This window comes from Pteronotus mesoamericanus, unplaced genomic scaffold, assembly GCF_021234165.1.
Source record: "Pteronotus mesoamericanus isolate MK-2021 breed Mesoamerican mustached bat unplaced genomic scaffold, CSHL_Meso_final contig_657, whole genome shotgun sequence".
Classification (NCBI taxonomy): domain Eukaryota; kingdom Metazoa; phylum Chordata; class Mammalia; order Chiroptera; family Mormoopidae; genus Pteronotus; species Pteronotus mesoamericanus.
This window is the reverse complement of record NW_026555229.1, coordinates 3,912,661-3,936,858: the sequence shown is the minus strand read 5'-3', so window position 1 is coordinate 3,936,858 and position 24,198 is coordinate 3,912,661. Positions and strand designations below refer to the sequence as shown.

The window sequence follows — 24,198 nt, the reverse complement described above, 5'->3', positions numbered from 1 at the left end:
ATCGAACCAGCGATAAAAATGAATAAAAATGAAAAGAAAGATAGTCTGCCACCAGCATGTATGTTGGATGGGAAGCGACAGAAAGCTTCGTTTAATACACCTCTTTAATTTATAGTCTAGGGAACAAGCATAGACCAAGTTTCTCAAAGTTCTCTGGGGATCAAAGGGTTATAAGCAGCTATTTATTGAAGCCTGTTTACAGTGCAGTTAAACAGTAAACCAGAATCAGTGAAACTACCCAATCTGGGGAAGTGCAAAAACCCTTCAAAACGTTTTCCTGCATTAGGAGAGACAGAGAAATGAGGGAGGAGAGGTGAGAGACTCTCCCAGAGCCGCAGGAATAATTGCAGCTTCGGACGGGACAGTTCTCGATTTCCCTCCCTGGGCGCCCTCACACTGGTGTTTGCCGGCAGAACACGGGGAAGAAGAGCTGGCTCCCGGCCCTCGGGTCTTGACCGGTGAAGGAGACAGGTTCTGGGGAGACGTGGGACTCATTTCAGTGGTTCCGTCTGGAGAAGCCCAGCGAGATGCCGGGCCTGCTTTCAGTCTTCCTCTGCTTGCTGCTGCTCTTCAAGTCGGTTGCCCCTGTGACCTTTCGCCACCACCGCTATGACGACCTCGTGCGGACACTGTACAAGGTGCACAATGAGTGCCCCTACGTCACGCGGCTTTACAGCATCGGGCGCAGTGTGAAGGGGAGACACCTCTACGTGCTGGAATTCAGCGACCACCCTGGATTCCACGAGCTCTGTAAGCCCTGAGCCGGTTTTGGAGTGTAGAGGGCAGGATCCTTGCTTAGAAATCCAGGAATCGGGGTGGTTTGTGGGAAGGTCCGGGGACCCCTCCGGCTGTAAAGTGTCACCTCTTCCTCAGTTCATGCCAAGTGTTTTTCCCTGCTCAGCTCTCAAACGGCCCCTGCCTCCGGGGAGCTGCAAGCCCAATCGCTCTCCAGTTCCTTCCTCTCTTTTGGGTTCTGTTTGCTCAAGACCTTAATGGTAAGGCCTTCTTCCCTGCTCCCCTCCTGTCCCTGTCCTATTCCCCCATGACACGTTGCCCCCGCCTTGCTAGAATGCTGTCTTTTGCTCTCTGGTGCCGCGGGAGACATGAGCAGAACCACTTATCCTCTCTAATTCTGCCAGGAGACGTAGAAGGGTTTAGGGATATTTCTTTGGGGAATGAGAGGGAGCTGGAATATGGTATCCAAGGGAGGGTTTGAGTTCTGGGTATTCTTTTTATACATTGTGCCCTTTTTTGTTAGTTTGTTTCTATTAGAAAAGCATTGGATGTTGGGATTAAAACTAGAAATTAGAGAAGGGAAAACAATGAAAAAACTCACTCATAATCTCACCACACATGGATAAGTATTCTTATCATGTTGATGTTTTTTCTTCCAGACTTTCTTCTATGCATAGTTAACCCCCTCTTACACACACATGATTTGTTGTATAAAATTGGTATCAGACTATAACTGCATTTCTCATTTCATAGTCTTTTCTACGGATTGATTTTTTTTAAGACAGAGTGAGGAAGGGGGTGGCGAGGAGAGATCTGTTGTCCCCTTGGTGGTGCATTCATTGGTCGATTCTTGCATGTGCCCGGACTGGAGATCGAACCTGCAGTCCTGGTGTGGCGGGATGCCACTCCAACCACCCGAGTTGCTCAGCCGGGGTCCCCATGTCCTAGTCTGTTCCGAATGGCATCCATGACTGTAAATGTATATCAACATCATTATTTTTGGCTGGATAACCTAGGATTCCATTGCACGGTTGCATTTAACTGTTCGTTTATTGACGGACATTTGCTTCTAAGTTCTCACGGCTTTACTTATCACAATTGTGACATTCAAGTTATGTCAGTTCCTCCTTCAAACTGTCAACCTCGAATCTCTTCTCTGCTCCACTTCCACACTTCCCACCCTCGCCCAAAGTTCATCGCCACCTGCCTAAGCGATTGGACTAGGCTCCCAACTGACCTCCTAACTCTTCCCTGCCGCCACTCTCCAAGCCTTCCATTTAGCACGGAGATGCCGGAATAATTTTCCGAAATACTGAGACAATCTTCCCCCCTCCCCCTCCCCCCTGCTTAAAAACCTTCAATGACAACCTCACACCTGGTGGATTCTGTCCCAGACAGCTTCAGAGTATCACACAGCCCATGGGGAGAGTGGGAGGGCGGAAGGAAGTGGCTTGGGAAGGCTGAAAGAGCGAGTGAGAGAGGATGAGGGCCTTACTTTGAAGTCTCACTTTATAGCAAGCACCTGCTTTCACTCATGGTGTGCGCTCACGGTGGAAGATGCTAACGCACAGTGGAGGGTGAGCTCCTCCTTACTGCACGCCCTGTTCTGGGTGCCCCCTCTACTTTCTAGCATTTACACCTTTCTTAAGACTTTTTCATTTGGAGTGTTCTTTTCTCAGGCACTATAACTTAGCTGTTCCTTCATTTGTTGCTTTCATTTCTTCATTATTCAGTCCACAAATATTACTGATTCCCTCCTCTAAGCCAGCACTTTTGTAGACTCTGAATATACAGCAAAGAAGAAAAGGAAGTCCATGCCCTCAGGACTTTAATTGCTGCTGGGTAACACTGGCAATAAAAGGGTCACTAAGGAAATAGAAAGATTGCATGGATGAAAATCAGTGGTAAAGGAAAAAAGCAAAGCAGGAAAGATAGAGAATGTCATAGAGTCCTGTGGCCTGAGTCAGGGAGAGGTCACTGCTCCTTAGGAAGAGTTTCCTTGTCAAGGCGATATCTGAGCGTCTGATGGTGAAACACCTGACATGGGGAAGGAAAACATTTCAGGGAGAGGAAAGAACAGGAGCTCGGCTTGTGTGAGGAGCAGCGGGAGGTGGGGGCGGGGGGGGGGGGGGGCTGCAGCACCAACAGAGTGAACAATGGGAAATCAAGAGACAGGTCAGAGCAGAAGGGTCAGGGAAGGGCCTTCCAGGCTTTTGAAAAGATTTTGGCTTTTCCTTTGAGCGAAGTGAGAAGCCCCTGGAGGGTTTGAAGCGGGAGAGGGACCTGATCTGACTTAAACCAGGTGAAGACCACTCAGAGCAGGCGAGAGCAGACTACAGCCCTAGGGCCACTTGCCTGTTTTGCTAAATCAACTGTCTTTGAAACACAGCCCCGCTTATTTGTTTGTGTATGGTTTACGACTGCTTTTGCTGCAAGAGTTGGGCAGCTGTGACAGGGACAGTACAGCCCACAAACCCCAAGGATTTACTATCTGGCCCTTTACAGAACAAGCTTGCAGACCCTGAAGAAGGAGAATACACTTTAGTGGGACTGGGGAGATGCGAGGAATGCAAGTAGGAAAGGTAGCGTAATACTCCTAGTGTGAGAGTGTGGGGGCTTCAACCAGAATGACAGCAGTGGTTGTTAAGGGAAGTGGTCATAGTCTGCATATTTTGAAAGTAGAGACAAAAGCATTTGACATTGCGCACGTACTGAGGGCAAGGCACAATGCTAGTTTCTATAGGGCAGTGGTTGCCAACTTTTGGATTACACAGAAGTGTAAAAATATTTTTTAATCAATAAGAGGGATTGGAGGGGACTGGAATATATTTTCCAAATTTTATTGCACTGAACAAGGATGTTTGAAGAACACCACCTGCCAACTGCTCTCACCATCCTTTCATGAAAGCAGGGATAGTTTTCACACCAAGAAAAGTGAGAAAGACACAATCTAAGATGCAAGAAATGCACTAAGGTTACAGACTCTACGCTATAGAAAATTCACTACCTGATCCTAGTGGGTTATAGGCATTTGATCGGGAAAGGCCGCTGTAGCTATACTAAAACAAATCACAACAATTGCTGTGCTAAAGAAAGTTTAAGATTATATCTAGTAAAAAAAAATAAAGTATGTGCAAAATTAGGAAAATTCAGAGTAACAAGTAGTAAGCACCATAAAGGGGGAGTTCAACAGTGAGTCCCCTCACAGTAGAGAGGCTCAGGATGGCGTCCCAGAGCCTACAAGGATGTTGAGGAGGATGTGGAAGTACGGAGATGGCGAGGTCTAGAGTCAGAATAATCATGGAGGCAGGAAGGTGGGTAGAAGGGAAATCGTGGGGGGTGGACGATAAATCACTTGGCCAGAGCTTTTCTCCATCCTTCTAAAAGGGGGCCAAAATGATTTTCTTGAAGTGGTTCTGAAGGCTCTTCTCATGACCTCAGTTCTTACTTTACTTGAGCAGTTAACATAGCCAACGATTAAGGAAGGAGACATAGGTTGACTCCTTCCTCCTCTGCCTCAAAATGCAACGTTCTCGATAGTAAAAAGGGATTTTAGTTTCCTAAGTACCAAGGAAATTAAGTTATCAACATAGACGATTAGAAACTGATAGGGTATAACCTAGAGAATCTTATGCACCCAGGTCTTGAGAACTATAGTACAAAGATTGACTCTGAGAAGCAGTGAGCTAGTGGAAATGCTCTCTGAGCTTCGGCCTCTCAGATTAATTACGAGGTGACTTAGACCAGTCAACCCCATCCCTCTCCAGCACCCTCATCCTGAGGTTAATAATGACCAGTTTACAGGTTTTCAGGGAAGACTGGTAGTGAGCGTAAATGCCTAGGGCATAGCAGAGGGTCACTAAATGGTAGTCATTAGTAGCCCTAGCATGATTTTTTGTAGCATTTGTCATTGAAGTGTTTGAACGGGGCTCACTGGTTATTGCAAAATTCCCAAACGAAACATGAGGTTTTCTGTGGTTGGCTGTTGAAAAAGAGGGAAAAGGTCCCTTTGCGAGGTTGGGGATCCACGGCACCTGCAAGCTTTCCCCATTCTTCACGGTTCCGCATGGTTTTCTCACGCTTGCAGTGGAACCCGAGGTCAAGTACGTGGGGAACATGCACGGCAACGAGGTGCTGGGCCGCGAGCTGCTGCTGCAGCTGTCGGAGTTCCTGTGCGAGGAGTTCCGGAACGGGAACCAGCGCATCGTCAGGCTGGTCCAGGACACGCGCATTCACATCATGCCGTCCATGAACCCGGATGGCTACGAGGTGGCCGCCTCCCAGGTACTGAACCATGCAGCGCACAAAGCCCTCTTTTAAGGAATAAAGTAAAAGCCGGTGGACAGCGTATCCCCTCTCTTCCACTGTCACTATGTGACAGAGTAGAACACCAGTAGAAATCTAATGGCGCATGAAGACCCAACCCTACACGACGAATGTGGGCTCTCTCTGAGCTTCAGTCCCCTCTGCACCTTTCCAGCTGACATTCTGGTTTTATTGAGAAGGTCAGTGAGGTAATATCTGTGACTCCACTTTGTAAACTGGAGAGTCCTCTGGAGGTTTGAGAGATATTGCGAAATAGACCTCCTTCGCTGAACTTTCAGCCTCAAAACCTAAGGGCTCTGCGTCCTCCCACAAGTGACTTCTATTTGCGTTTTGAAGGCTTGGAGATGGGCTCTCAGAGAGATCAACCCTTTCCCAGAACTGCAGGGTAAGGGGTTCTAGATTCTTCATACTTTATGTCTGTAGGGTTTGTCCTCTTCACTAGAGTACTCGGGTTTTTAATTCTTTATTTTAGAGTTACATAAGCAGGGGAGACAGAAGGAAACAAATGTCTATGGGCTTTTACTTTATTTACTAACATAAATCCAAAATGTCAGTGTGTCTAGCTTTAAAGCAGTGATCCTTTTGCAGCTGTGCTTTAGAATAGTAAGTGAATATTTTGAAATATACGTTCCCAGATTCACTCTCTTCCCTTTCCACAACTGAATTAGAATACTCAAGGGTGAAGCTTTACACAATGACTATTTTCCTTTCAAAGTTATGTTTAAATCCAGTGTGGGGTTTTTTGGGGGCGGGGGCAGGGAGGTATAAACTAAAGGTATTTTAGAAAAAATTTAGAACTATTTCTCTGGCGTAGTCTTGAAAAGATTTCATTTCTAAGACGACTTTGCTGCTTTACTTAAAATATTTTCCATTTTACTGTGGTAAAAACACTCACGATGAGATCCACCCTCTTCGAGAAGCTGTAAGGGTTCCTCGCAGCACTGCGAACTCCAGGCGCACTGTTGTGCGGCAGGTCCCCAGCACTTCCCCTCCCGCTGAAGGAAATGCCTGCCGTTGAGTCGTTCCCACTTCCTCCTCCCCACAGCCCCTGGCAACCACCCTCCACTCCCTGATTCCATGGATCTGACCACACTGTCTCTGTACTTCCATGATCCAAGAGTGTCTTAACTGTACTCGAGGATAGGGCTGAGGGAGTGATAGAAGAAGGAAGGAGAATGAAGCCAAGATATTGGACTCCACACAAGCTTGACCCTTGCAATCTCATGTCTTCCTGGTGACGTGACTTAACAGATGAAGAAACAAAACTTTGTCCCTCCACTGGAAATCAGAGGGGTGCCTCGAGGCTCGAGTTCCCTAAACAACAGGAAAATGTGAACGAGGTGGTGGGGGCGCCCCAGTCTGCCCGTTCCCCTTCTCCTGGCCCTTCCCTATATGCAGTGGGGAAACTGAAGAAGCCCTCGGACCTGCCCGTAGCTTTTGCGGGATGAGGTAGGGGTGGGAAGGAAACCCCCACCAGCCCACGAACTCCTATGTGTACCTTCGGGGAGCCAGTCCCTTCTGCCCAGCTGCTCTGCACTTGTTCAGAGGGAGCGCCTCTCGAACCTGAATCCAGAAAGGACCCATCTAGTTTTCAAACTCCCAGAGCTCCCTGCCATGCTCAGGGGAAACCTGTCTGCATGGCTACGCAGGGAAGGCCTGCCTAGCCATCAAACTTGAAGGCCAACTCTGCGCAAGGCAGAACAATGCCCCCTCCTGCTCCCTGAAAGATGCCCAAGTCCTATTCTCTGGAAACTGTGAACATGTCATGTTCCATGACGGCAAGAGGGAGTGACGGTTGCAGATGGAATTAAGGCTGTTAATCAGCGGATCTTAACAAATCCTGGATTAGTTGCGTGGGCCCCATGTAATCAGTCACAAGTCTTTTAGATGTGGAAGAAGGAGGCAGGAGGTCAGAGTGAGATAGATTCGGAGGTGTTATGCTGGTGCCTTTGGAGATGAAAGAAGGGATCGTGAAGTAAGAATGCGGGTGACCTCTGGGTGCTGGAACAGATCCCCCAAAGCCTGTGGGAGAAACACAGCCTGCCGACTCCTCAATTTCACTCCTGTGAGACCCCATTCAGCCTCCTGCTCTCCAAAACTCCAAAAGATAGTGAACTTGTGCTGTTTGAAGCCACTGCGTTTCAGGCAATTTGTTATAGCAGTGATAGAGAAGTGATGCAGTACCAGCACTGCTCATGGGAACCTTCTGTTAAGGGAATTCCTTACCCGCCGGCCTAACCAGTGGCCCCGTGCGGGTGGTAATACGGATAGGTACATTAACATTGCTCGTAGTGTGAACAGGTAAGGGCTAGTTGATACAAGTAGACAAGTAGTGAAAAACCCATGGAACATGAGAAAAAAATCATGATTGAAGTGAAAACTCAAACTTCAAACTAAAAAATCAGATACATGTTTTTCACTGGACAGAACTTTGGCAGAATATGGTAGACAACTTAAAAATATATTATGTTCACAATGATATCTAGGAATAAAAGCTGAGCAGGATGCCTTGAAACATGAGGAAATGGGAGAAAAATAAAGACTCCTTAGAACCATATGAGACTGGTAGCATCTGTGAGTTTTTATTGCTCAACATCAAACCAGTCACAAATGGGGCTCTACTCTGTCAGCGCACAGGGCCCCAGTGGACACTGTTCCCCTTCTCCAGCGCCACCCAAAACACTAAATGGAATTTCAATTTTGCAAGGGCCTTGGAACATATCTCTATTCTACTGCTTTATATGTTTTAGATATTTGTATAAATATCTTTCTCCCCACATATACGAGGATTCTTAGAATGCTCACAAAACGTCTCATTATCTTTCCTCCATGTCTGTCAGAGGGTCTATCAGAGATGGACTTGAATAAATAAAATATTATCTATTTTATTTATGGTTAAATAAACCACTTAGTTCACATGGTTATCTAAATGGATGAATGGATGAGGGAAGGAATGAATCCATGATCAAATAAATGATGATGTTTGAAGTGTGAGCAGAGAAAGGTGAAGTATAAGCATGAGGTTGTTATTACTCAGAAGAAAGATAAGCAAGGATACTAAGTTTGAAAAAGTGGTGGTGGGGTTTTCATGGTACAGCCACTTTGAAAGATAGTTTAACTTTTTCTGAAATAGTTAAACAGTGACTTACCTTATGACCCAGCAGTCCCACCACTAGGTATCTACCCAAGGGAAATGGAAACATGTGTCCACACGAAGACTTGTACATGAATGTTCATAGCAGCATTATTCACTATAGCCAAAAAAGTGGAAACAACCCAAATGTCCATGTCCTGGGTTGAAATGATATCCTCAAAATTCATGTCTACCTGGAACCTGTGAATGTGACCTCATTTGAAAATAGGGTTTTGCATATGTAATCAGGTGAAGATCAAGTCATGGTAGATAAAGGTGAGCCCTAAATCCAGTATGCCTGTTGTCCTTACCAGAAGAAACAAATTATTCAGAAACAACAGATGGAGGAGAAGGCCATACGAGGATGGAAGCAGAAATGGGAGTGATTCATCTGCAAGCTAGGGAGCGCCACGGATTGCTAGCAGCCACCAGAAGCTAGGAGAGACAAAGAAGGATCCTGCCCTAGAGTCTTTCATGGGCATGGCCCTGCCCATACCTTGATTTCAGACTTCTAGCATCCAGAATTGTGGGAGAACAAATTTCTGTTGTTATGAGCCACCTAGTTTGGGGTAACTTGTTATGGCAGCCCTAGGAAACTAATACAGTCTGTTAACTGGTGAATGGATGAACAAAATGGGATAAATTCATATGATGGAACTCTTCATCCACAAAAAGGAAGGAGGGATTGATATTTGCTGCAACATGGAAGAACCCTGAAAACATTGTCTAGTGAAAAAAAGCCAAACACATAATTTATGATCCCGCATATGCAACATGTCCCAGAAAAGGCAAATCTCCAGAGTGATTCCCTCAGGCTGGAGTTAAAACGAGGAGTGACTGTAAGTGGGCGTGAGGTTTCTTTTTAGGGTGATAGAAATGTTCACAAAGTAGATTATGGTGAAGGTTGTACAACTGTTGTCAGCATGCTAAAATTCATTGACTCATACACTTCAAATGGGTGAATTTTATGGTATGTAAGTTACCTCTCAATAAAGTTGTTTTTAAAAAAAACAGGTGTCCTCATTATCCTGAAATACCCTATTCTTGCTAGAGCTTCTCCTGCGATCCATACCTCCAGCACGTGGTCTCCAGAGAAATGTGTACCATACCCCTGGGTCTTTGGATAAGTTAAAGAGGAAAATGCTGTGTCATTACATGAGAGATGAAGCTAATACCTTAAAAGAATTCTACAGTGTTCTTCAAATTTAGGATTTGGTCTGGAACCTTCATTCTTCACCTCTCCATTTTCCCCATAGGGACCAAACGTTTCTAGGTATCTGGTTGGCAGGAACAACGCAAATGGCGTGGACCTGAACCGCAATTTCCCCGACCTCAATAGCTACATCTACTACAATGAGAAGTATGGGGGTCCCAACCACCACTTGCCCCTTCCCGACAACTGGAAAAACCAGGTATGAAGAGAAATTTGCAACAGAGGCAGGAAAATCAGCACCTGGACTTCCTTCAGCCAATGTTCACATCAACTACTTAAGCAAAATTAGGCATCAGCTTGACTTCCTATTAATGGTTATTTTCCAGAGCAATAACCACTGTGTCTTATGCTTTCTTGTACTTACTTCCTCCCTCAGCATAGGGCCCTCCACGGGGCACCTGCTCACAAAATGTTTCATGTTAGTGGCCATGGTAGTGAGGGAGGTGAAGGCAGAATCATACAGTTGCACGGTGGTTTGTAAAATTCTTTCTTAGCCAGCATTTCAGTTGATCATCAGTGTCTTCCATCCTTGTTTTATAAATGTTATGCGTATACAAAATAATTTCAATTCACACAGCTCTAATTGATGGAATCAGGGTTAAAGCCCAAGTCTTCCAACTCCTCACCAACACTCTTTGTACTGTGCTGTACTGTTGACAAAGAACTCTAGCATTCCATAGAGAACTCTCTCTTACATGTGAACTACATGCCCATCAACTATTAGCTATAAAAAGTCCAAAGAGTCTTCCCCTTATGTATTGCTTTTCCTTTTTCTTTTCTGTGTGAGCCAGGGCTGCTCTACCGAGCTCTTGTTCCCCTTCCTCTCCCAGTCAGAAGATCTTACTCAATGCTCCCAAGCCTTTCTCCCAGGAGGCCTGCAGTGTCGCCCCTGGCAATGCAAATGGTTTCATCCTACAGGTGGGCCTCCTCCTGAGAATAACTGCCATCATCCTGAGAACATCACTCCCACCCTGTTTTTCACACTGTGTGGAATGGTTTTTCATGTTCTGTTTGTGAATATCTAAACTGAGAGACTGAGGAGAGAAGCACAAGACAGGTGTAAGGCTTTCTATTCCAAGGTTTCTAGACAGAATAGTCTCGATTGGAAATGAATTCATGCTAACATGTTTAGATTTCAGAGAGCAGCTATGCTCTTGGCTCAAGTAAATACTAAATCCAAAATAACTTTGTACTAGGCAGCATATGCAGTCAGAAGGATGTTCCGATTAATTAACTTGTTGAAGTAAAATAAAGTCAAAGAGCCAGTAATAAGGAGACTGTCACTGCTCCTCTTTCTGAATCTTAGAAGATGGAGAATGAGACGCAAGTCTTTGCTGCATCTGTTGGGACAGGCTTGAGGGAGACGCTGGCTTTGTTCAGATGGACAGAGGTCTTAGGACACTGGACTGCTTCAAAGGGGCTGAGTCCTGGGCACAGCGCAGGACTGGTGCCCTTACTATTGTACCCATTCTGACTGGGTAAAGCTCAACCATATTCATTGACTTCCCCTTGGGATAGAAAAGATGGGGCCATCACAGTTGACCCTTGGTCTGGCAGGAGCCACTAACATATTAACACCACAATACCTCTAAGCACACTTTTCCTGAGAGGAGGCAAAACACTGAAGTCTGTAAATTATTTATTTATAATGCAAGTCCAAGTGGATTCATGGCTTTCCTTGAAACACTGTCACTCACTAGCACTGTAATGTGCAATCAAAAGGGTGGAATTTCACTACTTAGCCAAAACTGACCCGTATTGTACTATTTCTAATCCATAAAATTTGAGTATGGCCACATGTGAGTGTTGCAGTAGGTTTGTTGGGGAAAAGAATGTGTTGACAACCGTTACTGCAAACCAGGATTTTCCACATTTATTTATCAGAGCCCTAAGTTTCTACCAAGATGCCTCAGAAGCCAATGGTGCAATGCAGTGGGGAAGACTTTCCCAGGGGCCAGGGAGATGCCAAGCTTGGGCTTCTCTCTCTCTTCTCTCGCCCCATAGACTTTATTCTTCAGAGCAGTTTCAGGTTCACAGCACAACTGAGTGGAAAGTACGGACACTTCCCACATACCCCTGCTTCCCATCGCCAACATGCGGCGCCACAGTGGCGCATTTGTGAGAAGACATGAACCTACATTGACTCATCCTTATTACACAAAGCCCATAGTTTACATTAGCAGGCACTCTTCACGTGGAACATTCTATGGGTTCGGACAAATGTATCATGACATATATCATGCACAATCGTTTGACTGCCCTAAATGTTCTCTTTTTATCTCTTTTACATATTAGGACTCCACATAAGTTTTCATTTTGAAGTGTGAGGGGTTCCATCCCCTTAATATAATATTTAAAACCACCATGCAAAAGATCAAAATTTCTCTATGTACACTTCTCATATCTGGTAGGGCCTGTCTGATTTAGACATTGTGTCTCCTCAGGCCACTTCTCGACAAACTTGTTCGAAGGGCTCTCATCTCTCCTCAGGTGGAACCCGAGACCCGGGCCGTGATCCACTGGTTACACTCTTTCAACTTTGTCCTTTCGGCTAATCTCCATGGAGGGGCAGTGGTGGCCAATTACCCCTATGACAAGTCCCTGGAGCACCGGGTCAGAGGTTTCCGCCGCACTGCCAAGACCCCCACTCCTGACGACAAGCTTTTCCAGAAGGTAGGTCGAATGACGGCTCATCCAGCCAGCAACCTGGGGCTCAGGAGAGGAACACGGGTCAAGTCAGTAACATGAGACCCTGATAAGTACAGGTCCAGAGAAAATAATAGGAAACACTGCTTGCTCATTAGGAGCTTACAGCCTAATAAATTTCATTTTGTTTTGAGTGATAAGCCAGAAATTCATGAAAGAGTAAATACATAGGAAAGCTTTTATAGTTTAATCACCACAGTGTGAAAAAGTACTTATGCTAATGACATGCAAGAAATATGCCAAAAGACTAATTGTGCTGGTGGCAGGGGAGGGACATTATATGTGCATTTGGGGGGCTCTAATTTGCAATTTTACAGAGGTTAGGGAATATTAATGAAAAACACACCACGCACATAAAAAAAGATTTACATGATAGGTCAAAAGAGCAATAGAATAAAATTATCAGGTTAGTTAATAGTTAATATATTATTAATAACATAATTTATAGAAATAATTGTTACAATAGCATTAATTATAAATTCATCAATTAATGGATTGCAGAGGGAATAATACTAGTTGCTGCTTTGCAAAGCACGTATATCTCATTTTGTTCACTGTTATAAATAGTAATGAAAGGGAACGAAGACAGATGCTAAATACATTCCTCTCTCACCAACACAACCCTCACTCCCAAAACACAGGTGTTTTTCCGGCGAAGGCCTATCTTACTTGCTCCTTTCTTTTACAAAACTTTGCTAGAAAAAAATCACACTTAAAAGAAGAACAAAAAGTACAAATTGCCAGTAACCAAAATGGTCACGGGGATGTGAAGTACAGCACAGGAAATATAGTCAATAATATTGTAACACCCCTGTGTGGGGTGGGACGAGCCCTAGACTGCCAGGGCGCTCACTCCGCAAGGTGTATAAACGTGTAATCGTTATGTTGTAATATACTTGAAATAGAATACATTCCCGCACGTTGTTATAGATCATACATTATAATATATAGCATATTATTTGAAACATAATATCGTATGTCACCTCTAATTAAAAATAAATTTAAAACAGAAAAATGAATGAATTTTTTAGAAAAGGAAAGATACACCAAACAGGGAGTTTATATATCATGCAGTGCCACCCCTCACTTTGCACTTAAAGAAGTTTAGTCCCAAGGCAGTGGAAACATCAGAATGCAGGTTTCTTAGCTCTAGTGTAATAGACACACACACCCCCCATTTCTATCTCTGCTGGTATTTTCTTTCACTAAAACCAATACTCAGTTCTTTATACCTCATGGGATTTCTGGGCTCTACCCTGCTTCTGAGTGGGGACATTGCCATAGGAGTCAGGAACACTCAAGGCCATTTCTGCCCACATTTCCTACAGCTGGCCAAGGTCTACTCCTATGCACATGGATGGATGCACCACGGCTGGAACTGTGGGGACTACTTCCCAGACGGCATCACCAATGGGGCTTCCTGGTATTCCCTCAGCAAGGGTAAGGGGAGGCCCGGCCACAGCCGCACTGCCAGCTGAAGTGGGGTGGGGCTCGTTTCTCCTTCGGCATTACCACTTTGTTCTCAGAGAAATGACAAGTATACTATAGCATTTTGCCTTTGAGCAGAGATCTGAACACAACAAAGTCTTAAGTTAGTATTGATGGCCTTCTGTAGTTTATCAAAATGACAGGAGACCTTGTGGCCTTTTAGAGCTGGTGGTTAACAAGGAATATCGGGGCATAGGAGGGAAATAATGTATAGCCCAGTGGTTAAGCGTGGGCTTCAGAGGAACATTGGGTTGAAACCCAGCTTGCCCATTTACCAGCTATGTGGCTTCAAGCAAATTACATAACTTCTCTGAGCTTTGGTTTCCTTGTCTGTACATTAAGAATAACAATACTTGCCCCATCATTGTGATGTAAGTATTGGATAAAATAATGCTCATAAAGCATTTGAAGATACCTCATATAAATGTTAGGCTGTTTCTAACTAGCATAGGGTTATGCTGCCCTTACCAACAGGTGACCAGAGGAGCTGGCCTGGGCAGAAACCGCTCCCCTGGCATATGCTCTGCACCCTGCCTGCCCATATCCCATGAGCAGGACTTTGCCTGGATATTGGCCACTGATAATGTAGCTGAAACCCCCAGCAAAGGTTTCACTCTCTCTACTCCCCAGGCTTTCCCCGTAACCAAGGGTTGAGATGGAACCTCTGTTTATGAGCCTTCAGGAGAGAAACCTAAGATAGGGAAGAGGCTGAAGCAGGAAGCTGGGATCTCTTAGGAATCCTGTCTCAGGATTCCCTCTCCAGTTGACTTTCCCTCTCCTCTCAGATCTGACCTGGCCAGAGCCCAGGTAGCAGAAAGCTCACTAGTAAGGACTGAGCTGATAGCCGGTCCTACAGAGAGCAGGGAGGAGGGAGGTTGGGGAATCATCATGTACCAGGAAAGTGGCTTGAAACTCTCTTGAACACAAAGCAAGAAGATTTTGTTGAACTTTCTTTAGTTTGCCTTAGGAAAGCAATAGTTTTTTTTCCCCAAAATATAAAATAACAAATATACTGTTTCAAGTGATACTTGTTCCTCCCTTCCCATCATCGTCTAGGAAAGCATGGCCCCTGCCTCCACTGAGAATCATTGCCCCAAATTAAACTCGTACAACTTCAAGGTCATTACGTGTATTAAAATAATTGGTCCAACAGTGTGGTCCCTGGACCAGCATCATCAGCACTGCCTGGTACTCATGAGAAATGCAAATTTGGGGGTCCCACTTCATACTCACTGAGTCAGAAACTCCTGAGGCCTAGGAACTTGTACTTGGCTAAAAGATGCATCCTTCCACGTGACTGTGATGCTGAGAAAGAAGCGATAAAACAGCCTATAGTTGTTTTCCAACTTTGTGTAACAGCTGCTTGCACACATTTGCTCAGAGAGCAGGAGAGAGTTAATTAAAAGGGCATTTTTTTCAAGTTAGTGTCATTTTACTAGGGAGAATAAATATACGCTGAAAATCTACAGAACAACAAATAAAGTACAAGATAACATCAAATACTATGAATATGTGGTGAGTCACTAAATAATGAGAGTTGTCCATATAATCTTCCATCAGTTGAGAGAATTTTAAAACTAAAAGATTTGACATAGAAGTGTGGATGTCCATCTGAACTTGACAAATTAGATGTAGGGGTTTTCCTGTGTCCCCCTACAGTGGGGGACCTGTTTTCCTCCAGGGTATAAATGGGTGATTTTTTTAACCAAATACATTTGTGATATAAAGACCATTCCAATCATGAGAAACATGTTTTAAAATAATTAATTCAATTGAATAAAGTAGGAGATAGAAGCAAGCCAGCATTAAATGGCAGCAAAATACAGAGCTGCTTTCTGCTTTCTCAGGGTGCTGTGTTCCTTGGATAACTGTTTTTCAGGCTAGTGCTGTGTCCTCTGGTGGAGGGATGGGAAAGCAAGATATTTGTCTCATCTCTAACCTCCCGGGTCTGGAGGACATCACGATCCAAAGAGGAAATCTGTCCCCCAGAAAACAGTACATGTGCCTAGTCTAATGTTAAAGCACAACCAACAAGCAGATTTTGGACATGCTAAGGGAGACAAGAAGTGAGTTTAAGTCACCCAATGGGAAAGAAAAGTTGAGGTAGAGATGCCAAAAATGGGCATTTATGAAGAGAGAAAACTGGAACAATAACCAAGACATGTGAGCTAAGATACTGGGGAAAGGTTCCATGGAGAAGAAGTAAAGGTAGATCAAGAGGTAGAATAGAGCACTGGCAGGGGTGGCTCAGCAGATTGAGCACCAGCCTGTGAATCAAAGTGTCACTGGTTTGATTCCTAATCAGGGCACGTGCCTGGATTGCAGGTCAGGTCCCCAGTAGGAGGCATGTGAGAAAAAACCACACAGTGATGTTTCTCTCCCTCTCTTTCTCCTTCTCTTCCCCTCTGTCTTAAAGTAAATAAATAAAATCTTTTTTTTTAAAAAAAGAGGTAGAAGATAATGAGGTGTGTAAGGAGAAACTGTGATTAAAGAGAGCTGAGGGGGGCATAGGTTGGGTGAGAATCTGGTTGTACCAACCGGCCACTGCCCTCTTTCCCCTAGGAATGCAAGACTTTAACTATCTCCATACCAACTGTTTCGAGATCACGCTGGAACTGAGTTGCGACAAATTTCCCCGCCAAGAGGAATTGCAGCGCGAGTGGCTCGGTAATCGGGAGGCCCTAATCCAATTCTTGGAACAGGTAAAATTGAATTCTTTATCCTTCATGGTCACAGAAAGAGATGAGTTGTCCAATGATAGGGAAGGCTTTCTGTGTGACTCAAGTCTGACTTGTGCTCTGACTCATCAATCCGGGCTGGTACCAATGAATTATATCCATTCACCATCATTGAGCACCACTATCTGTCAAACACTGTACGATACGCCGGGGATTATGAGTATAAACAGACAAATTTCTGTCCATATGGAGCTGATATTCTAGTGAGAAAAGATAGACAATAAACAAAGTAGTAAAATAAATTTTATAACCTGTTCAATGCCATGAAGAAAGCCAAACAGTGGAGGTGACATTTAAACAGACTTAAAGGAGGTAAGTGAGGGGACCACACAAATATCTAGAGAAAAGAGGTGAGGACACAAAAGTGACTGCAAGGCCGACAACAAGCACGTGAAAGATGCTCAACATCGCCAGTCATTAGGGCACTCCAAACCGAAACCACAGGGACATACCACCTCGCCCCGATTAGGATGGCTGCTATTAAGAAACAAACAAGCCCGGACTGGTGTGGCTCAGCTGGTTGGGCATCACCCCACAAAATAAAGTTCGCTGGTTCGACTCCTGTTTATGGCACAAGCTGAGTTGCAGGTTCAGTCCCCCGTTGGGGTGTATGTGAGAGGCTACCAGTTGATGTTTCTCCCTCATATCAATGTTTCTCTCTCTCTCCTTCTGCCTCCCTTCCCCTCTCCCTAAAAATAAATAAAACCTTATAAAAACAATGATAAAAAATAGCAAATATTGGCAAGGATGTGGCAAAATTGGAATCCTTGTACATTACTGGTGGGGATGTAAAATGGGAAAGCTGCTACAAAAAACAGTACTACAGTTCTTCAAAAAATTAAAAAGTGATCTGTATGAGCCAACAATCTGCTTCTGGGTGTATACCCCCCAGAACTGAAAGCTGAACCTCAAAGAGTCAGTTTTTCATAGTAGCAGCATTCTTAAGAGCCAAAATGTGGAAACAATCCAAGTGTTCAACAAGAGATAAATGGATAAACAAAATATGGTATATACATAAAATGGAATATTATTCTGCCTTTAAAAAGAATGAAATTCTGCCACATGCTACAACATGAATAAACCCTATGGACATTACACCAAGTGAAATAAGCCAATCAGACAAAGAGAAATACCCTGTAATTTCACTTAAAGACGTATCAAGAGTAGTCAAATTCATAGGCAGAAAGTAGAATGGTAGTTGCCAGGGTCTGGGAAGAGAAAGAGGTGGGACTTATTTAATGAGTAGAGAGTTTCAGTTTTTTAAAAAATTTATTCTTTATTGTATTTTTACAGTTTCAGTTTTGCAGGATGAAAAAGTTCTGGACACAATGTGAATATACTTAACACTACTGAGCTGTATACATAAAAATGGCTCAAATAGTAAATTGTGTGTTGTGTGTATTTTATCACAGGACACCAGTGTGGCTGGAATAATCATGGGAGCGCGGGAGAGGGGAGCAGGAGAGGAGCTCAGTCGGCTTGCTGAGGCTGCGGCTTCATAGACCATGAGAATCAAAACTAGCCTTTGCTCCAAGTTGGACTTTGGGTAGACCGATGACATGGTTTGACTTAGATTTTTAACAGGATCATTGTGAGCAGTTAAGGGGTTATTAGGGTAATTGGTGTGAAAACCAAATGCAGAAGCATGTGAGACAGGGCTTTAGGGACTTTAAAACACTGTACAATGTTCTATGATTGTAGTTACACTGTATGTCTTTTCCTACAGGTACACCATGGCATCAAGGGAATGGTGCTTGATGAGAATAATAATAATGTCCCTGAGGCTGTCATTTCTGTCAGTGGGATTAACCATGATGTCACTTCAAGTAGGTGGCCACTACCTAGTAGTGTGAGAAGCATGCTTCCATTCCCTCTTCTTGTTCAGCATAGTGAGGAGGCCAAATTGGAGCCAGGGAGACGAGCTGGGACATCAAGGCCACTGTGGGGTGGGGGACTGGAGGGAGAAAGGGTGATAGACATGGGAACAGTGCATTACAAGACAAGGACCAGGAAGGTGCCAATGCAATGTCTCCCTGAGCATTCAGGAGCCACTTCCTCAGATCACTTTGTTAGGGGTGTTTTCTGGGTTTGAAGTTATGCATAGGTCACGTACTGCTGTGAAATGAGGTAGAAATGGAAAGGACTGGAATACAGATGTTTAGTCTTGTCCCTGACCCAGTATCTCACTATATCTCCATTCAGGGCAAAGTTAGCAAGATGCGTTCTATAGACTTGTTGCAGGGCAAGGTTGACAGAACCTCCTAGAATGGTACAGAATATCTCATGGCACAATGGTGTTGCACACTGCCCCGGCCCAGTTTGATCATGGCTGGCTTGGAGGAGTTTTTGGATTGCTTTGTTTTTAGAGTAAGGCAGTAGCTACCAACGGGTAGGGGTAGTGAGATCGGCCTGCCTCCTCCCCACAACTTTGATACCAGTGAGGCTCAGGCGCATTTGGCCACACCAGGCAGGCACCTTACAGTTCAGACAGTCTGTCTAAACTAGATGAAATCTTAGCCAGCTAACTCATACTCAAGATGATCCAAACACATCTTACAGGACAGGCTCATTAAAGGCAAAGGTAGCGATATTCTGAAGGCAAAACTCTATAGCCTTATAGTCAAGTATCAGACCAGTGGCTGGGCCCAGGAGGGTTTAGAGATCAAGCCTCTGGCACCCCTAAGAGCTTCAGGGCTTGCTAGATCCTTATAACTTATTCACGCAAGGGTAGGGAATGACTCAGAAACATTCTAGACAACCACCATGGAATGGATACCACTAATATCACTAATAAGGGCCCACTTCCAATACCCATATGCTAAAGTAATAAATTACTCATTTCCACACTGAAAATACTCATTGGTAACATTCATTATACGACTCAGCAAAGCATCAAGTGTGATTAGAGATAAGGGTAGCGGAAGCCCTCACTCATAGCTGCATCGGGAAGTGGGCCTTTAGAGTAGACAGACACACCGCTGGCTACTACCCCTGGATGTGAGCCCTGGTTAAGAAAATGACAGCCCTGGGGTGTGACCTAAACTGTCTCGCATGTGCATAGTGACATGCTGCTTCTGCTGAAGTGTTTTAAAGTAAATTTTAGACATTAAGTAAGGGGCAGAAAAGAGACTTTCTCATTATTTATTGTCTGTCTTGTTCTCAATTGCACTTTATTTCAATTGTTCATTGCTGTATATTTAAAAGCCATTTAAAGGCACGATCACTATTGATTCAAAAGCAAGGTAATGTCATCAGCCAAAACGCTACATCCTTGCCGCAGAGAAACAGGCCTTCTTTTGAATTTTATTTTCCCCTTCGGAAGGCGATGGAAGAACTATTAAAAATGGGATTCTCAAAATCAGACCTTCATAGGTCATTTCATCCAGCCCTCCCACTCAGTATAAGAATACACACACGTGACACCTCTGAGACAGCAGCTCGTCCAGCCCAGGGCCACCCGCCCATCAGAGCAGGCTGGGCACTGCTCCGCCGCGTAGCTTTCCCAGGGCCCCTCATTCAGTGTCTGCTGAAGGACTCACAGTTTCATAAAGCAGTCCGTTTCTTCTTCGGAAGTCCTGTGTGTCACAGTAGTTTTTGTTTCTGTCGAGCGAAATCTTTCTCCTAGCACCTTAAGCCCAAAGTTCTCATGCTTATTTCCTTATGTACACACTTCTTCACAATCACTTTTCAAACATTGAAACAGAGGTCTCATGTATTCTCTTTGCCAGGCAAAAACATTTATAGATATTCAACCTTTCTCCTGGTGACCTTTTTCTGGACATGAATTTAAACGATACAGTGTCTAGAACTAAACCCAACTCCTCAGTGCAGAGCACTGTGAAGCTCCTGCTTCCCAGGAGCTGAGGTCCATGTTCCTATCGTGTAAAATAGCCTATGATTGTTTTAGAATTAACCAGTTTCATCACCTATTAAGAAAAATTAAGCTTGGGGTCAGCTGAAATCCTCAAATTGTTTTTCATATGAAAATGCTATTTTGGGCAGTTTCTGATCACATTCCTTTAACTTTTAGGTGACAAGGGCGACTACTTCCGGCTGCTTCTTCCAGGCACATACAGTGTCACTGCCTCAGCACCTGGGTTCGACTCAGAGACCGTGATTGTGACCGTGGGTCCTGGGGAACCAAAAGTGGTGAGTTAGGCTGACCTTTACAGAGGACTGTAAAGGTCACTTATACAGAGTCACAGCCAACGAATTGTGTAGTTCTCTAATCTTTGCTAATCTTTCTTTCATCATAAAAAAATTCATTGCTCTCATATGCTAATTTTTCTTTGTCACTTCCCTGTTATATCCTTCACCACTTCCTTTTGACTTTTCATTTTCTCCAGTTTAACATAGCACAGTGATTAAAAGCACTGTCTGCTTCTAAATCCAGCTCCTCTGTCCATACAATGTGGACAAATTACGTAATCACGCTCATCCTCAGCTTCTTCTTCTGTAAATTGGTGGTAATAGTACGTCCTTCACAAGAGGTTGGGATGAGAAAGTGCACATAAAGCATGCACTGACGCATGGAAAGTGCCCGAAAAGTGTTAGTTTGTAACATCCCAGAGACATTGCCCAGATACACGGGCTCCCATGAATTGCATTCGTTTGTGCCATCCACAGAGGCTACCACCAGATGGCACTCTGCCCCCTCTGGTGCCCTGGGTGCCCAAGCCCCTTGCTTTCCGCTCAGCTCAGCCAATAACCAGTTGTTCTCCAATATTCAACTCTCCACAGCTTTCTTTACATGAGAAGCAAAGACCTTTTTTCATCTACAATCTGGACCTTTTTTTTCTTTTTTTCCCTGAACAGACACACACACAGAGAATGGGGCTCCATCCTTCTTGGCTGCTGCCTTCCTCATGGCTGCAAGGATGTTGCCCTCCTCCTCTTGGCAGGGATGTGTGTCCCAACCCTTTTCTTGATGAATTTCAGGGCCCTCTTGTCCTTAGAGACCTTGAGCAGCTCCGTGGCCCACCGCTCATAGAGGGTAAAACCACATAGAGGGATCACCTCCCTCACAAACTTGGCTTTTTTGGTGAGGTCCTTGGGGAGGCCCAAGTCTGTGGGGTGGCGCAGAGCCACAGCAGAACCAGCCTGTACCTTTTGAGCTCTGGTTATTAGGTTATTAGGTTATTAGGTTAGGATCTTAGAGCTAAAGAGGCTTGGTGATCATGGACTCGAATCCTCGGATTTCTCAAACAAAGAAAAGATAATGGAACAGTCCCATTTAATGAGCATCTACAGACCTGCTTTCCTACAACCAGCCCTCCCCGAGGGCCTCCTCGCTGTGTCTAGCTACTTCTCTGTACAGCCCTAGAGCTTAGCAGACCCTCCTTCTTCCCCTGTTAACTCCATACAGTCAAGTAGCTTGTCTTTACAAATAGAGGTAGGATTTAATTTTTTTTTATTATTTTAAAAGATTTTATTTACTTTTAGAGGAGAAGAGAGTGAGAAAGAGATGGAGAGAAATGTGAGAGATACATGGATCAGTTGCTTGTCACACGCCCCCAACTGGGGACCTGGCCTGCAAACCAGGCGTAAGCCCTGACCAGGAATCTAACCAGCAACCTTTCGATTCACAGACTGGTGCTCAATCTACTGAGCCACACCAGGCAGGACTAGGTAGGATTTTTTTTTTTTTTAACTACTTATTAAACAGTTACTGTGTATCAGACACTATAAGAGAACTTTCCAGAATTATCTTATGTAATCTTTACAACAACCCTGTGAGGTAGATAGAAGTATCCCCATTTGTGGCTAAGGAAACGGAAATTTTGAGAAAGTTAGAAATTTGTCCAATATTGCAGAGAATAAGTGGTGGGGGCCACGATTCGAACCTGTGGGATTTCAGGGCTGTCTTGTTAGCCAGCATGTAACAGGGCCTTGTGCTAAGCTCATTACCTGTGTTCATAACTTCCTCTTTTTAACACACGGATCAGAGTAAAGAATTTTTTAAATCCTTTGAAAATCCCTCAGAAATTTCTAGAGAGTTTCCCTTTCTCCTTTCCCTGTCCATCCACTCCCATCTGCATTTTATAAACGACTCCATGCAAAGGCAGGAAGCAAAGGGTAACTCTTCCATTGCAGCCTGTGCCCTAGCCCCAATTTCCCAACCAACATATTCTCTTTCTCTTTCTTCTTGTGAGACCTTCTGTTCCTTATCTACCCTAAAATCAAACAACAGTTAAGCAGCTGCATGCATGAGTCTTGCATTAAAGGAGGTCTGTTCAGTGCCAAATGCAATCAACTCTAAATTTTCTAGCTTAACATACTCTGCTTCAAAATATTTCAACTCCTTTGTCATAGAGCCTTTAAACAAATTAACATAACCCATTATTGTATCACATATAATTCAAGAGAGGGGAAAACCTGTCTTTCAGATACAATTCACAGATAACATAACAACTAAGAATCCATTTATTCATCACAGTAGAGTCTCTCTTCCCATTTTAGAGCAGAGATCCACCTGGCTGGGGGAAGAGAAAAGCAAAAGATCATTGACTGGAGGGTTTTCACGTTAAAGTTGAGACTCTTTCAGATACCTCCCAGAGTCCTGGCTTCTCCTTGGCCTTTCTCCGCAGCCTTCTAGAATGCCATGTTCCTTTCATTTCCCTCTGTCCTTTCCCCATTTTGCTCTCTCTCCCCTCCCTCCGTGCCCCCTCCCCCGACAGCTCCCTCCCTTCCCTGTATTACTATATAGGAGATAATGAGGACAGTGCCTTTGGCTCTGACTGTCCCTGCTTTGGGGAACTAGTGGGAAAGCTGGCTGTGGATTTTTGTGGAAGGGGCAAGAAATAACCCGCGGAGGGTCCTCTTAGTTGCAAGATTTTTAATTCCCAGCTGGCTTCTGCCGCTCGAACCGTTCCAAGGGCTTGAGAGGCGAGGATGCCTCAAGGGAGTGTGGTTAGAAGGCTGAGCCACTCCCTCTGCCTGTGCTTCTGGGATGTGCCAGAGCTCCTGCACGGCCAGCGTATCCCGGTTTGTCAGTCAATACCATCTTCATATCTGTGTGCCACCGCTAGAAGGAAAGTTGCCATGTATTCCTGGAAATGATGCATTAATGCACGTGGAAATTTGGAGCCCAAGAATCCATCTAATGATCCATATTATCTCTTCTATCTATATTTCTGACTGATTATGACAGAACATTTAGTTCTAAGGGCCTGAGGCCAAAGCATGCCTGAGCACGATACCTATGATTCACACAGTCAGTGTATAGGGGATTATTACAGTACCATAGTCCTTATCTTAGGCAGCATTATTGGTGAGGTCATGGCTTGAGGTGTAGATAGAGGGGTTTTTTTTCCTAATGCATAAAAAATAAATGAACATTAATTTCCTCTATATACACCCTATGTATCACCAGTGATTATGTAGCACTTTTAAGGGGATTATCAGCCAAGCCTATGTGATGCTACCAGCGCTGTTCTGGGTCATTGCTGTGATAATTCTCTTTGCTCCCCACCCCTCAGAACCTGCAACTCTGGTGAAACCGGGTCCAAACAGGTCTTTCTCCAATTTCAGTTCCAGGAAGTTGAAAGCTGATTCCTCCACTCTCTTCGCTTACTTTTTTTTTTTTTTTCTTCAAGGTTGATTTCCAACTCAAGAGAAGCATCCCTCAAGTAACTGAGTTGCCAAAGCAGCACCTGGAGGCAGAGTCTTACCAAAGCGAGTACAGCCCTGGGTAGCCAAGTGAAAGATACAGAGAGGGCAGCAGCCAAGTCCCGGCCTGAAATCTACAGCGATTCACAGTGGCCTGCGGAGCACTTCAGAAAGGCTTTGGTCCTGTCTCCAATCAAATGAAGCATTCTTTCTATTTTATTTTCTGGGACATATTTAAATATAAACGTATT

General features: G+C 44.4%; 1 protein-coding gene across 1 annotated transcript; it reads left to right on the top strand.

The window, feature by feature from the left end:
• The first annotated feature begins 259 nt into the window (after nucleotides 1–259).
• Nucleotides 260–24,198, top strand: CPN1 (carboxypeptidase N subunit 1). Its single transcript, XM_054581718.1, has 9 exons — nucleotides 260–750; nucleotides 4,823–5,019; nucleotides 9,451–9,606; nucleotides 11,898–12,080; nucleotides 13,442–13,553; nucleotides 16,164–16,303; nucleotides 18,066–18,165; nucleotides 20,370–20,488; nucleotides 23,935–24,198. The coding sequence occupies exons 1-9, from the start codon at nucleotides 528–530 to the stop codon at nucleotides 24,031–24,033; spliced, it is 1,329 nt and encodes a 442-aa protein (XP_054437693.1). The 5' UTR covers nucleotides 260–527; the 3' UTR covers nucleotides 24,034–24,198.

Coding starts and splice junctions, on each gene's coding strand:
- CPN1 (XM_054581718.1), top strand. CDS start 528: ATGCCGGGCCTGCTTTCAGTCTTCCTCTGCTTGCTGCTGCTCTTCAAG. Junction 751..4,822: donor CCCTGGATTCCACGAGCTCT/GTAAGCCCTGAG, acceptor TCACGCTTGCAG/TGGAACCCGAGGTCAAGTAC. Junction 18,166..20,369: donor TAACCATGATGTCACTTCAA/GTAGGTGGCCAC, acceptor TTTAACTTTTAG/GTGACAAGGGCGACTACTTC.